This window comes from Sphaerodactylus townsendi, linkage group LG03 (assembly GCF_021028975.2).
Source record: "Sphaerodactylus townsendi isolate TG3544 linkage group LG03, MPM_Stown_v2.3, whole genome shotgun sequence".
In the NCBI taxonomy this organism is placed as follows: domain Eukaryota; kingdom Metazoa; phylum Chordata; class Lepidosauria; order Squamata; family Sphaerodactylidae; genus Sphaerodactylus; species Sphaerodactylus townsendi.
The window spans coordinates 178,060,255-178,075,709 of record NC_059427.1 but is presented as its reverse complement, the minus strand read 5'-3'; the positions used below and the strand labels follow the sequence as shown (position 1 = coordinate 178,075,709).

Sequence of the window (15,455 nt, the reverse complement as noted above, 5' to 3'; positions counted from 1 at the left end):
AAACCGAGCATTAACTACACAGGGGATGTGTGCTCTATGCCTGTTAATGACTTGCATGTTGCCTTCATAGAGGACAGGTGGTTTTGTATTCAGAGCTGTCATGCGGTTTAAAATTGTATCCCTGTAAAACACCTTTGTCTGACTGTAGGTAAGCAGAGGCATCATGTTTTGTTTACATGTGGGTTGTGTTTGTTTGTGTTTCAGGAGGAGTATGAAAAGAAAAGCATCGTTCTCATGCCCGTTCAGTGGTGAGTGTAAAATCACCAAAGACAATCGGCGACATTGCCAAGCGTGCCGGCTGAAGCGTTGCGTCAACATCGGGATGATGAAAGAATGTGAGTAATCACCCGGCATTCTGTCTTGCGTTGCAAGTTTTGCAATGGTTCGAGGCCAGGTTTCTGCATACATTTCTCAGTGATTTCCTGAACACCTTTCCGAGAACGGCAGCTTCAGGGTTTGGTTCAATTTCTCTCCCTTCCCCCCCCCCCATTTTATTTATTACACTGGGTCATTTTCTTGTGCTCTGTGTTGGCAATGTCATTGTGTGTTGAGTGCTGTAAAGTTGCTTCCAACTCATGGCGACCCTACGAATCAATGCTCTCCAAAATGTTCGATTGTGAACAATGTTGGCAATAGGAACCCCAGCAGAAATTTCTTCCTTGACCTCCCATTAGCCATAAGAAAGGCAAAAGTAGGAGAGGTTTAACAAAACAAAACAAAGCACGCAGACCCAGCGACAAATCAGTTGATGTTCTTTCTCACACGTTTCTGTTCCTTTGTTGTTAAAAAATGGGCAGATCCAGTCATGGATCTTTCATATAGCTTGCCTTTTTAGCATTCAACCATGCACAGGTTCTTCTACATGAAAGTCCTTTGTTGCAGGTAGCCTTGAAGTGCAGTTGTAGTAATTTTCACCATAGTTCTGCAGCCTAGTTTTCAGTTGGCCCAGGCTGCATGTATAGATCAAACCAGCCAAAAGCTAGCTGTTCATTTATTTACTGTTGTTTTTATTCAAGCTTAAGTCTGCCTGAATACAACCAAACAGCTTCATTTGCTGTGTCATAAATATGCGTTGTGGTATTTCATTCCCTGCGGAATTGTTTATTGTATTGTATTATTCGATTTGTATACCGCCCTCCCCCCGAAGGGCTCAGGCATATTGGTGGTCATTGCTGCCTTTTTGAATTGATTTTTAGATATTGTAATCTGCCGAGTCTTGGTGAGAAAGGCAAACTATACATGAATCAAATAAATAAATAAGCAGGGATACATTGATTTAAAAAAAAAGACTTTAGTATCGGGGGCATGGAATTATTGCTGCCCCTTTCCTCATGGCCTAAACAAAGCAGGGTACATCCCTGGGCCATTTGCACACCTCTGTGCAAGCCCCGGAGCTAACTTGGGTCACTGACTCACCTTCGCACAGAGACATATCTATATTTCCGCTTCGTAGCTCCGCAGCCAGGTACACCTGGACCCCCGCAGCCATGCTGCCATCTCGGGATGCCCGTGTGCTCCTGTGTGGCTATGGAGGAGAGAGGAAGGAAGCAGGAAAAGACAAAGGCGCGGCTGACTGAAGTGCCTCCCACCCAGGGCCATTACTTGGCCGCAGCTGCAAGGCGTGTTAAAACAAAAGAATCGCACAAATCGTGATTCTTGAAAAGCCTGGGGTGGGGGGGTGGGGGGCCGCCGCGAAGCGGACTCACGTTAGGAGCAGGATCTGTGCAAAGTTCCACCCAACCCAGGTTTTATCCCACCCTTAACCCGTTTTATTGGCCCAGAACTGAATTGGGGACCTGTGTAGACCAAAGGAAAGATAATAAACAGTGATGGTCCAAGTTCTGCAGTTATGTGTGTTAAGTTACACCAAGTAGGTGTTCAAGTATATTTTATTCTGTAAAAAGCATTACTAGCGTTCAATCAATGTGGTTTATGTTATGGAATTTCTGGTTCTATTTTTGTTGTTTGGGGTTTTGGCTTCAACCATTTTACTATTAGCCCTGTTCAGTGGGTTGTGACACCGGTGTCCTTTGCATAGTGTTTATGCTGCCTGCATGGTCCTGTTTAGATTCTGAGCTGCTTGGGTTGTTTCTGAATGGAGGACTCCCCCATTTTTTTTTTGTCATTGCCACAGTTAGTGCAAAGATATTTTCAGCAGCACTGCAGTGATAAATCTTCAAACAATATATTTTTAAATGGCAAAAAAAATCTGCCAGTAGTGGGGGAGGGGCACAAGGGGAAATGGTGCAGGATTTTTTTCTGACTTCTCCAGAAATGCACACCTTTCCATTCCCACTTTCCTCAAACCCCCTTTAGGTGCAATCTTTCATGAAAGGTCATAATGAAAGAGGTTTAGGGAAATCCACATTTTGGCTAGGGAAAACTCAGAAGATTAGCAAATGCCCGATCTGGCATTGAAAGGTCAAGTACCTTTTATGTTTAGCACAAATGTTGTTTCTGCTCAAAGGCACATTATGTGAACAGCCCGAATAGCATATGATACAGTTCCTAGCATCACAGTACCATTAGTATCTTCACTGTGACATCTCCAGTCCCTACTCTCTAATTTCAAGATGTGAAGAACGCAGCATTCCTAGACTGGCTAGAACTCTTGGTGGTGAGAATCAGCCTCTCTCTACTTCTAGGAAATGGAATACTATGCAACAGATAGAACAGTATAGAGCAGGGGTAGGGAACCTGCGGCTCTTCTGCCCTTGCACTGTGGCTCCACGAGCCGAGCCGCCAGCCCCATCCTTGCCCGCCCTGCAGGCAGCAGGGCGGGCGCACCAACTGCCCACGGTCGGCTGGGCTGCGCCGCGGGCTTCTCTTCTCGCCCGCCCCGTTGGAGCAAGGCGGGTGCTTTCCCGGTGGCCGGCGAGGCCGAGCCGCCGGCTTCATCCTTGCCCGCCCTGCAGGCAGCAGGGCGGGCGCATCCATGCACTTCTCAGAATGAGCGGCGTAAAAGGTAAAAGAACCCCTATATATATAGTGTTATCTTTATTTTAAATGTCAAAAATTATTTGCGGCTCCAAGTGTTTTCTTTTTCCGTGGAAAACGGGTCCAAATGGCTCTTTGAGTGTTAAAGGTTCCCTACCCCTGGTATAGAGCGACTATAACTTGGCCATCATGTATAGACTATTTCACTGCATTTTAAACTTGTGTTAAAGGGCAGTTTATGGCTTGATTGCCTCTTTGGCTCATGTCACAGTGACTCATGTTGAGCGTTTATGGAAAAACTTGTGCCCAGGCAATAGCCTCATCGCAATAAACTAATTTGAAGAGTTCAGGGTATGAGGACTATAGGAAGAGATTATGGTTTTCCTGTAAATGGAACAGCAACATTGTATGCTGTGTATAACCGGCCAGGAAGGGCTTACGTGGGGAGGGGGGGGGGGCAACCTTGCAAAAGGGTCCTAGAGAGAGGTAGCACCTGGAGCCAAAAGTGCCAGGCCAAGGTGACTGGACAGCGTGAAGCTGGATGGGATGGCCCTCTCCCATACCTTTGAGAGGTGAGGCCAGGCAGAGCAGCCCCAATCCTCACTTCGTTACACCTCCCCCACCCCTGTGCTATGGCGGCATTGGGAGGACAGTCCTTCAAGCCATTGAGACCCTTCCCAGTGACCTTAAGGGCCAATCCACTCTTGCCAGCCAAAGTAGAATAAACTTGATTTGTTTATCAGATTGTATCTGCCATGTTAGGAATCCTCTCTTTTTTCCTAGTCTCCTCTCAAAAGCGAGGGCTGATGGGCTAAAGGAGAAACTGAACTTATATTGTGGACAACAGTAACTAATCACTGTGGAGGAAAACTTTCCTCTCGTTCAGGAGTCCCTAACCCTTTTGAGCCCACAGGCACCTTTCAAATTCTGGCACAGGTGATGGGCTCAATCACAAAATGACTATTGTGAGAGGCAGAGCTAACTGTAAAGTAACTGCTGCAGATGGCAAAGACCCCCCCCCCCCCAAATATATCAGGGAGTGAAGCCGTGCATAACTCTAACTCTTCTACATTTCAGGCAGAAGTTCTGTTTAGCAGGAGGCTTTTTAAGATGAACATATTGTTTTAAAAGGTTTTCTACTGGGGTTGCAGCTGCTGTCAGAACAACTTTTTTACAGAATGAACTAATTAATAAAATGACCTTGGATAATAGGTTGACATAGAGATAGAATTATGGAAGAATAGAAATAATGGATTAAAGTTTGGGAAGTTATAAAGTTTTCTTTTTAAAAAATGGGTTAATAGAGGGGGAAGTCAGGGGTAGGGAACAGGTGCAGGGAGTAGATGTGAATGCGGGGAGGGGATATCTGTACACCCTGCAGTAAGATACTAGAGTTTGTTTTAATCTGCTTTCTTTTTTGTAGCGACATAAGATTCTTCGACTGATAGTGTTAAGGGGAGGTTACAATAATGGTTAGAGTGGATTTATTTTAGATAATGGAATGTGTGTCAAGTTATGATTCATATACATTTGATTTTGTTTGATGTATTTTCTTTATTGTATATTTCCCTCATGGAAGAAGAGAAGGACTTATGTTTAGCTTCTTTTTCATACACTATTGTCATATTTTTAATGTATTTTATGTTTGAAATCAATAAAAATATTTTTTAAAGAACAACTTTTTTAAAAAATCTGAAGCCCTGCTCATCAAGAGCCCACCTAGCTCCATCCGCTTTCCGAAAGCACTTGGCAGGTGCCAAGAAACATGTCAATGGGTATCATGGCATCCCATGGGTGCCATATTGGGGAGCTCTGCTTTTGGCAGTGTACTTCTTATCTGGATCCAAGTTGAGGATCCAGGTCATGCTTTTAAAGGTTTGTTTTGGAACGAACAAGGCTTCCGCGTGCTTGCTGGGAGGCAGGAGCCAGCAGGCCTGGTGTGACAGCACTCTAACCGCTGGGAAAGAGGAGAAAATAAAAAGCAGCCATTGGCAATGGCATGATATCACTTCCTGATTAACCCAGGTTGCAAATGACTGCCATCGTACAAGAAGATCGCTGTATCCATCAATGTGTGGAAACATCAGGCTTCCATTGCAGATGTAGGAATAGGAACAGGGAAAGAATGGCAGCTCATCAGAAGTCTTTGTTCACCCAAGTCAAATTAATGTTCTTTCATACTTGTTGAAACAAAAGAAAAAAACCCTCCCCTCCCTTGCATGCCACCCCTCACCCCCTCCTCTCCCTCCCTCCTCTTCCCTTGCATGCCTCCCCTCCCCCTCCCTCTGCTAGGGTGGGCGGGCCATGTCCAGATGCTGGGCCCCCTCCTTCCCCTCTCTTGCATGCCACCCCTCACTCGCTCCCCTCCCTCCCCTCTCTTGCATGCCAATAGTATTTCCTTTGCCAACATTAGCTGCTTGAACACTCATATATCCTAGCAACGTTAGAGGTCAAACTTCAGATGTGTTTGTTGTCCAGGCTAAGGTGATATTTATCTAATGTGTTGCATATTTTTACAGTCCTACATGGAAGCAATTCAGTAGTTCTTGCCGTATCTGCTGGAAAGGCTCTTCTAACAAACCATTAGCTGCTGAAATGTGAACAGTTTTCACTGTATTGGCATTTGAAGTCCGTATCTAAATCAGCAGTTTTCGGATATGGCAGTGGTCAAGCGTTTTGGCAGGGCTATAGTTTTTAGAAGTTTTTAGGCTTTTCCATTGGCCTATCCAAACTAGTGACTGAGCATTTTCTTGTATTTTTTTTTCATCATGTGGTTACATTATTGTAATCATTAGACAGGCAGCATTGAAACAGAGCTAATGCTTTTGCGCTTATTTGGATGGAGTGTCTTGGCATTATGAGCTCTGACGAGAGTGGAGGACTTTGAATATTATGGCCCTCTACAGGAGCAAATTGTACCCCTGCGGTGAGTTCATGAAATTGGCCAGGCTGGCCTTGAGTTCTCGATAGTGCAGCCAAGAGATGTTTTCTAAGTACAGCCGAGCTGGATCCAGTAGATCTGTACAGTGTAGCCGTTAACTTGTAAACGAACCTTGTAGTGAAATAGTTACTTGATAAAGGAAGCCTTAACGGACTGTGGCTAAAAATAGCCTTTCCAAGCTGACCGGCAGTTACATGAATGGGAACAGAATGTGCTTCAGTGAGCTGCAGGCCAAACTACTAAAAGGGTCGTGCTCTCTGTAGGCCAGCTGTTTGTTTTTTTTCTCCTGGGATATGACCTGGAGTAGCTGAGCTTAGTTGCTAGTAAGGATTCCAGTTCTGAATCTTATTGCTGAGTCATGAAAAACGTTGGCCCGTACAACCACTCGCTTGCTGTTTGAAGCTACAGCCTGGGGATGCTTCCCTAGAAGGAAGATCTGTTTTTACACGCCCTTACCAAATAAACCAGAGGAACTAGACCAGGGGTAGGGAACCTGCGGCTCTCCAGATGTTCAGGAACTACAATTCCCATCAGCCCCTACCAGCATGGCCAATTCCCTACCCCTGAACTAGCTCCAGTGAGTTGAGGTGCCAGTTGAGTCTGGCCTCCCATTTGGAAACACAGAGATTGAGGGCACTTTCACACATGCGGAATGACGCACTTCCAATCCACTTTCACAATTGTTTGCAAGTGGATTTTGCTATTTGGCATAGTAAAATCCAGCTGAAAAGTGCATTGAGAGGAGGAGGAGGAGGAGGAGGAGGAGGAGGAGGAGGAGGAGGAGGAGGAGGAGGAGGAGGAGGAGGAGGAGTTTGGCTTTATATCCCCCCTTTCTCTCCTGCAGGAGACTCAAAGGGGCTGACAATCTCCTTGCCCTTCCCCCCTCACAACAAACACCCTGTGAGGTGGGTGGGGCTGAGAGAGCTCCGAGAAGCTGTGACTAGCCCAAGGTCACCCAGCTGGCATGTGTGGGCGTGCACAGGCTAATCTGAATTCCCCAGATAAGCCTCCACAGCTCAGGCGGCAGAGCGGGGCATCAAACCCGGTTCCTCCAGATCAGAATGCACCTGCTCTTAACCACCACGCCACTGGATTGAAAGTGCATTATTCTGTCTGTGTGAGAGTGCCCTGTGGAGCTAGCATTGCTGGTGCTTCCAAAGTGTTACAGGGAAGCCATGAAACCAGCCACTTGTGTGCTTCCCATTTCCATTTGCTCTGTACTCCTGCCTTCAAGAAGTGGAGTACCACCATTGATTGTGCGGGAGTTTATTAGTGAGGATGCCACATCACAGTTCAGCTTCTGAAATGATGGGTTTATAATGTTTGAAATGAACTGTTTTCTGTCCTAACTCCCTTATTTATGTGACATCCCTGTTGGTTCCATGAAACCTATAGCAAACATGTTATATCTGATTCCAGATTCAGATATCTGTCCCACCTCTTTTGAGTGAGTGAGTGAGTGAGTGAGTGAGTGAGTGAGTGAGTGAGTGAGTGAGTGAGTGAGTGAGTGAGTGAGTGAGTGAGTGAGTGAGTGAGTGAGTGAGTGAGTGAGTGAGTGAGTGAGTGAGTGAGTGAGTGAGTGAGTGAGTGAGTGAGTGAGTGAGTGAGTGAGTGAGTGAGTGAGTGGTAATTTCCTTTTGAGGGCTTAGAAACAAATTACTGGATAGTACTTGAAAGTGAGGCTTAATCGTCTGTTTATATAAGCAAGTACCATTAAAAGTGGGGTGGGGTATTCTCCCAGATTCAAAGAGATATTGCCATGAGAGTCTTTTAACTAATTGCATCATTAATGTATTGCTCAATTAGTTAATTACATCCATTAATGCCTGGTAGCCATCACCTCTAATGCATTTGTTATTTGAAAAGCGGAGCTGCTCCGTTCAGTCGGAGACCGGGAGTCCTCAGAACATTCTAATGAAAAAGGAAACAAGATTGCCCTTGCAGGGCTGGATTTTACAGTCAGCCTTGATTGTTTTGAAAACAGTCTGTCTCTTGTGGACTTGTGCCAGCCTCTTGTTCAGCTTAAATTTCACAAGGTTTGGCTTCGTAGTTCAACCTTGACCCCTCAAACTGGCTTCTTAGGCCTGAGTTTGCCTATCAGCAGCTATTCCGTGCCGGCCACAGTTTTGCCCAGAGTTCAGCCCAGGGTAGAAGAGCTAGCCAGGCACAAGGCTGGAAGTGCTGTGGGATTGACTGGGTCCTTCTCTCATTTGTGGAGTTGGACCTTGGTAAGTCAGGGTGTGAGGCCAGTGGGTATTGGTTTTATTTGGTTTTACTGAAAATTTCCAGGTTTTCATTACCTGGACCCGAAATCTACCGAGCACAATTGTGTTCAGCCCTAGCAGGGAGCTTGAGGTGCTTGGAATGCTGGGATTGGGGGCGGGGTTTGAAATAAAGGCAGTAGTTTCTCATCTGGGTGACCTTGAGGCTGTCATACACTCCGCTTAATCACCTTACAAGACTGGTGTGAGGATGAAGTGGAGGAGAGGAGATGTCAGCAGCTTTCGGGCTCCATCGGGAAGAAAAGCGGGGTACAAATGAAGTAAATAAAATGTATTATCAAACCTAAATGTGAAAGACACTGAACTATCCAGTAGTTGGTTCTGGTGTGTTTTCCGGGCTGTGTGACCGTGGTTTGGTAGATCTTGTTCCTAACGTTTCACCTGCATCTGTGGCTGGCATCTTCAGAGGAGTATCACAGAGGGAAGTCTGTTACACACTGTGTCCAGAGAGAGAGCCTGGAAAACCCACCAGTTGAATCCGGCCGTGAAAGCCTTCGACAATACATTATCCAGTGGTTGTCTGTCATCATGCACGTTGTAGCACATTCATAGTGGACAAATTAGCCACATTGAAACAAACACCTCAAAAATGTGTTGTACATTTCTGTAGTATAAACAGACATTATCATTATGAGTCTTAAAGCATCTATCTCAATCCAAATAAAAGGAATATTTAATTTTTTGAATTAAAGGAATATTTCATAGAACTTTTCTTTGCTCCCCAAAATTTCTGGTTTCCCCACTGGAAAAAAGACAGGGGGCCCCTCAGTTTTTGTACCCTTTGTTGTTTCAGGGCTGTCACCTTGTAGAAATGTTTCTGCTGTTGAATCTGGGGTGTTTACAGAAGTTTCCAACTGGATTGTATCCATGAATGGGATTTTATGTGAAAGCTTGGATTGGTTCTACAAATCAGGAAGTTCTGGGTTAAAATCTTGCATCTACCATGAACCTATTTGGGCTGCTTCAGGCAAGATCTCGTTGTCTCAGCTTCTTCTCCCACCTCCCCAGTGCAATGATAGTATATAACTGAAGTTGGAGGAATCTCTGTAGCAGGATTTGATGTTACATAAAGATGTGCAGCCAGAAAAGGAAACAAACACGCACCGTTAACAGATATGCAGAAATACTTTGCGTTCACGCATTGGGGTGTGAGATTATAGCTCAGCTTTGTTCATTTAACAGGAATAGCTATTGCGTTAGTGACAGCTATTGCGCCTACCTGGAGAGCATTTCTGAAGGAAACACCTGTAAGCTGCAGTTGTGGAATGTTGTGTGTAATGATGATACTGATGTGAACAGAAAGCAGATTCCCATGACTGCTGTCCTCTAGTGCTCAAAATATCTCACTTAAGCCAGTCAGATGAATGTTCTTAGCATATTTGAACCTTTTAAGTAACAGTTTGGTGCATGGAGGAGATTTGCCAAGTCAGGTAAAACCCCCGATTTTGCTGACTCTTACAGAACATGCTGATTTCTCCTGCATTGTAGGGGGAAAAAACCATCTTGGATTTCTGGTATTCGTCCTTTAAAAGTTAAGTTGACATCATCCAACATTATTAGCTTTTTCTATAGGTGCTACTTAGTGATAAATACCTCTCTACTTCTGCACAGTTAATTTTTGGACTCCATGTTTCACTTATTAACAACAATCAATTCCATACCTTTTGATTCATGTAATGGATAATGTTATCATTCTTGGCAGGTCTGTTCTGATTCTTTGCAGAGGTTGAAGGGATCTCTGCTAACTGGCTGCTTCTTGGGAATAAAATGCTTGTGACCCCCCCCCCCCCAAAAAAAAAAAGCAATCTAGAAAATGTGGGGAGGGGTGTATTCATGCCCTGACAGTGGAGTTGTAGAGACATGTAACTGCCAGTAACCTTAAGAACATAAGAACAAGCCGGCTGGATCAGACCAGAGTCCATCTAGTCCAGCTCTCTGCTACTCGCAGTGGCCCACCAGGTGCCTTTGGGAGCTCACATGCAGGATGTGAAAGCAATGGCCTTCTGCGGCTGTTGCTCCCAATCACCTGGTCTGTTAAGGCATTTGCAATCTCAGATCAAGAGGATCAAGATTGGTAGCCATAAATCAACTTCTCCTCCATAAATCTGTCCAAACCTTTCCCCTCTTCCTTCATTTAACACATCTGTCAAAGAGAACAGCTCAACCAACTCTTCACTTTCTGATATAGCTGATTATAAGAACACCATTTCTGCTTAGGAAATCAGTGTTTCTGATTCATTAAGCTCACTTGAGTGTCAGGATGCGTCTTCTGGACTTGCTTGAGCATGTATGATTTTTGAATTGATAAACAGTGGCAAGGAGCCTTACAGCCACATCCAAAAGGGCTTATGGGAGCAGTGTGCCCTTGAGCTGACACATTTACCCTCCCTGGGTCACTTACTCTAGTGGAGAGGTGAAACCATCGGTGTGCTGCTTCCACTGGCCTCCCCTGGTACTGGGACATGGTGTGGGACTGAACCAGGGCCCCTGCTGCTGCTGGTGCAGCTGGGGCGGTCCGGGGGCATGGCTAGGGAGGAGCAGACGTTAGTTGGCTTTCTCTTTGCCATTCACCGGGTTACCTAAGTCTATGGCCCCTTCTGCACATGCATAATAATGCACTTTCAGTCCACTTTCAATGCACTTTGCAGCTGTGCAAAATAGCAAAATTCACTTGCAAACAGTTGTGAAAGTGGATTGAAAGTGCATTATTCTGCATGTGCAGAAGGGGTCTATGTGTAGTGCTTTGGTGCATCAGGTTACATCAGCAGTTCTCAACCTGTGGGTCGGGACCCCTTTGGGGGTCAAACAACCCTTTCACAGGGGTCGCCTAAAACTCTCTGCATCAGTGTTCTCCATCTGTAAAATGGATGAATGTTAGGGATGGGGGTCACCACAACCTGAGGAACTGTATTAAAGGGTTGCAGCATTAGGAAGGTTGAGAACCACTGGGTTACATGTAATTGCAACCTGTTTGTTCAGATTGAACAGCCTTATTATACTGTGCGCCCTGGGGTCATGTTAGGACTAGATGATCCAAGGATCGTTTTCATGACTATTTGTGTACTAAATTGGGGGGGGGGGGGGGAGGGTGTCTAGGAAGTTCTGAGAACATACAGTCCTGTAATAATGGCTTAAGTGGACCTGTTCTGGGAACCAGAAACTGAGGGGGCATAATTCAGCAGTCTTTTATCATTCTGGCTTGGGTCAACCATTTCGTCCGATATGCACTCACTGAATAGCTGTCATCATGACTTTTATTTTTTGACTTCTGGGTTAATTCATTTGAAACAGCAAAAGAATGAAATTGTATTCTTCCTGGAACTTATTAAGTGGCTAGTCATCATCCATACTAGATTCAAAATACATTTTTAATATGTATTTACTTCATTTGTACCCAGATGAAGGCTCAAAATGACTTGCATTATTTCTCTCTCCTCCATTCTGATCTTTTGTGTGACTAGTCTAGGATTACCCGGTATTCTGAGGATCGCAGATCGTAGACCAATGCTCTAACCACTGCACCACACATGTAGTTATCTTCTGCCCTTACTTTTACTTTTTAAATCATTTTTCAGTTCTCATCATTATTGAGTCACGTAGAAAGGATAGGGTCTAGTGTGGCTTATGGTCTTCTGCCCATGCTATCCTGTAGAAAAAATTTGGACCATGGCATACAGTGTGCTTTGAAGACACTGTGGCCCTTTCTGCACAGGCCATTTACAGCGCCCTAGGGACGGCAAAAACGCCGTCCCTAGGGAGCTGTTCACATAGGGGGCGCAGCTGCATCGCAGCCACGCCGCTCTTGCTCCCCCCCCAGCGGTGCGAAGCTGCTGTTTCCAAACCTCGCTCCCCGAGCGAGGTTTTCTGGAAACAGCGGCTTCCAGCCGCTGCTGTGCGAACAGCAGCAGCTGGAAGGTGCCATCCCCCTTTCCCGATCGACGTACCTTCCCTGCGACCTTCTGGCGCGTCGCCCAGGCCTGGGGACACGCCCCCCCTGCCCTGCAACTCCAGAGCTGTCGCGCAGGGCAGGGGACTTACATCATTATGAAAGTGTTAGGCTACAAAGAGTCTTGTGTTACCATGAAGACTGACTCACAAAATCAGAATTATTGCAACGTGGAAATTCCTGGAGACAATTCTGATGATGTGGAGAAACAAACACTTGGTATCAAGGTAATGGGCAGTGATTCCAACAAGGAAGTGAAAACAGAGCTCCACCTTTCATACCTACTTACCCCCTGCTGAGTTTAGGGACAGGGTGAGCTTAGACTTGGATTGGTCCCATTAGAAGCGCATAGCTAGCTTTAAACCATATATTTCTGGCTCAAGCTAAAACTTTTCCCCTCTGGCTTAACTCCATTAATCTTTGTAGACAATTTCCATTCAAGATGGTTGAGAAGAATATAAGGAAAATTGCTTCATCTTTTCATGTCCAGTATAGCTCTGTTGCATCAACTGGCCAGAGCATTAATCAAACAAAGATTATGGGGCAGTTCCCTCCATGCTGACACAGTGCAGAGCCACTCCACTGTTTTAGTGAGGAACAGAAATAAAAACTTTGCTGCACCAAATTATTTGTATACTCTAGAATACCCTAAACATTGCAGAGCTCCCCTCCCCTTCCTTGCATGCCACCCCTCTCTGCCTCCCTTGCATGCCACCCCTCCCCCTCCCCTCCCTTGCATGCCACCCCTCCCTCCCTCCCCTCCCTTGCATGCCACCCCCCTCCCCCTCCCCCTGCTAGGGTGAGTGGGCCAGGTCCAGATGCTGGGACCCCTCCCCTCCCCTCCCTTGCATGTCACCCCCTCCCGCCCTCCCTTGCATGCCATGCCTCCCTCCCTCCCCTTGCATGCCACCCCTCCATCCCTTTGCTAGGGTGGGTGGGCCATGTCCAGATGACGGGCCCCTTTCCCCTCCCTTGCATGCCATCCCTCCCTCCCCGTGCATGCCACCCCTCCCTCCGGTAGGGTGGGTGGATGGGCCAGGTCTAGATGCCGGGCCCCACCCCTCACTCCCTCCCCTCCCTTGCATGCCACCCCTCCCTCCCCTCCCCCTCCCTCTTAGCACAGTTCAATGCCCTTCCATCAGCTTTATGGGAAGGTCGATATGTCCACATTCCCTGTGACCTTTGCCACTGTCTGTGCCAATTGGGAATTGCAACCATTGAACATGTGCATTGAAGTTTCTATCAAGAAATTCAAACTTGGTATATTTTTGCAATTTTGTCTAAATATACAGGCAGAACAAATCACTTTTATATCTCTCTGCTTTCTTGCCAATAGCTCCAATGAGACTGCCTTTGAAGTAGCAAGATTTTGTGCTATGGCATGTTCAAAAAGGCAGAAAATAGTGGTTCAGATTTAATAACCCAGTATTTTATTTTGTATTTTAAACATTGTACATTACCCACAGAGTTCTGTTTAAGATGATCACTGTAGACTACATATCATCACTGTGTTGTTCTCTAATCTTGGATCATAATAAAGATTAAGAGAGTGATTACCATATATACTCGTGTATAAGTCTACTTTTTCAGCACATTTTTTGTGCTGAAAAAAGCCCCACTCGACTTATACGCGAGTGAACAGGTGGCGAGCAGGTGGGGGGAACGGGTGGCAAGCAAAAAAAGGCTGGGAGCTGAGGGTGTTTTTCTGCACCTGCTCCCTGCTATGTGGACACAAAGGGCAGCTCCCAGGTAAGCCTTGGGCTGTTGCTTCGCTGCACTACAGGTGGCCAGTAGCTTCATTCACAGCGAATATTCAGTGGTGTGAATATTAAATATGAAATTGATATGTTACAGAATTGTTGTTCAGGCCAGGAAGCTCCATGAATGCTAGGGAGCCATACTCATTGGGAAATCCGCACCATTGGAGCCCATGGTGGCAGCAATCCCTCCCCCCCCCACACACACACACAGGGTGCCTTGGGGTGCAGCCACTGCCAGCACCTTTCTCGGCCCCCACCCAGTGTTTTTGAAAAGCAGGTGGGACTTCTGTCCAGCTGAGCTTGCAGACCTGCAAAAAAGACTTCCTTTGGAACAGCGGCTGCCATCACCACGCAAGCATCTTCACTGTGTCATGATAAGCTATCCGTGTTGAAGGAGAACCTGTAGGGACTTTTTAAAAGGGGGAATCTTGTTGAGCATAAGTTCTAATCATCATAGCCCGTTTCTCCAAAATTGCCATTTTCCCCCACTTGAAGTATACGCAGGCTTGTACTCTAAATCACAACTTTAGGCTGTCTGGATCAAGTCTTAAGCATCTGTTCCCAAGAACTCCCAGACATAATAATAACTAAGAAGCTTTTTAGAAAGAGGAAAAAAAACCTGAAGAGGGATAATTGTGAAATAATTCCTGCATGAAGAGAAAATATTACAACTTCCTGTTGACATCCCCCCCCCAGCCCCTATGAGCTTTGCTGTTTTGAAACCTGTTTACAAAATAAAAAGGCCAGATGACACACTTAAAATTTTTTCATGACACCAAATCTTCTGAACAGTGCCGGGAAAGCCTGTTGCAAGAGCTTGCGTGTTAGGACAGGATGTAGGAAATGAATCATTACAGCTTTCACTGTGGCAGTATGCTGAGAAAAAAATAAATGCTGCTGCAGAAGCTGTTTCAGATCAACAAAGATCTATAGCATCAGAGTGATGTGACTAGACTCCTAAGCATCTGGTTTTTCCAACACTAGTGTTTAACCAGGCCATTCCACTACCCTGGAACCAGCCCAAGAAGAGCCATTCATCCTGCCCAGCCCATGGCTCTCCCTTCACCATCACGGCACATTGTGTGCAACTGTCCCACAACACGGTAAAAAAAAAGCTGCAAAAATCAAGGAAAGTCAGTGCAGTCATGTGACACCTCTGGCAGGATTGTGACTATACCACTCCAACTACTGTTATGGGTAGGCTATCAGGACCTCTCCAGTGCAATAATACTACGTTCCCTGGCAAACAATCCTTTATACCCGTGGTGGCGAACCTTTGGCACTCCAGATGTTATGGACTACAATTCCCATCAGCCCCTGCCAATTGGCCATACTGGCAGGGGCTGATGGGAATTGTAGTCCATAACATCTGGAGTGCCAAAGGTTCGCCACCACTGCTTTATACCATGTTTGGTAGTTGAATCAGTGCTATCTTCTAAGCAGAAGTAAAAATTACCTCTGCAAAGCCTTCAGAAACCTGATGGCCTGATGAGATTTGATTTGTAAAACAACAGACAGAGGGAAAGGAACAGACAGAGCTTACGATAAGTACCTGTTACACACATCTAAAGTGACGGCATGACTAACCA

General features: G+C 45.8%; 1 protein-coding gene across 3 annotated transcripts in view; it reads left to right on the top strand.

Annotated features, from left to right (window-relative positions):
• The window catches only part of VDR (vitamin D receptor), a 129,098-nt gene that overhangs the window by 76,107 nt on the left and 37,536 nt on the right, over nt 1–15,455 (top strand). For all 3 annotated transcript variants that reach the window (XM_048491795.1, XM_048491796.1, XM_048491793.1), the window contains one exon: nt 205–335. In XM_048491795.1, coding sequence (XP_048347752.1) covers nt 205–335 — 131 coding nt within the window. The remainder of the gene's footprint in view (nt 1–204; nt 336–15,455) is intronic.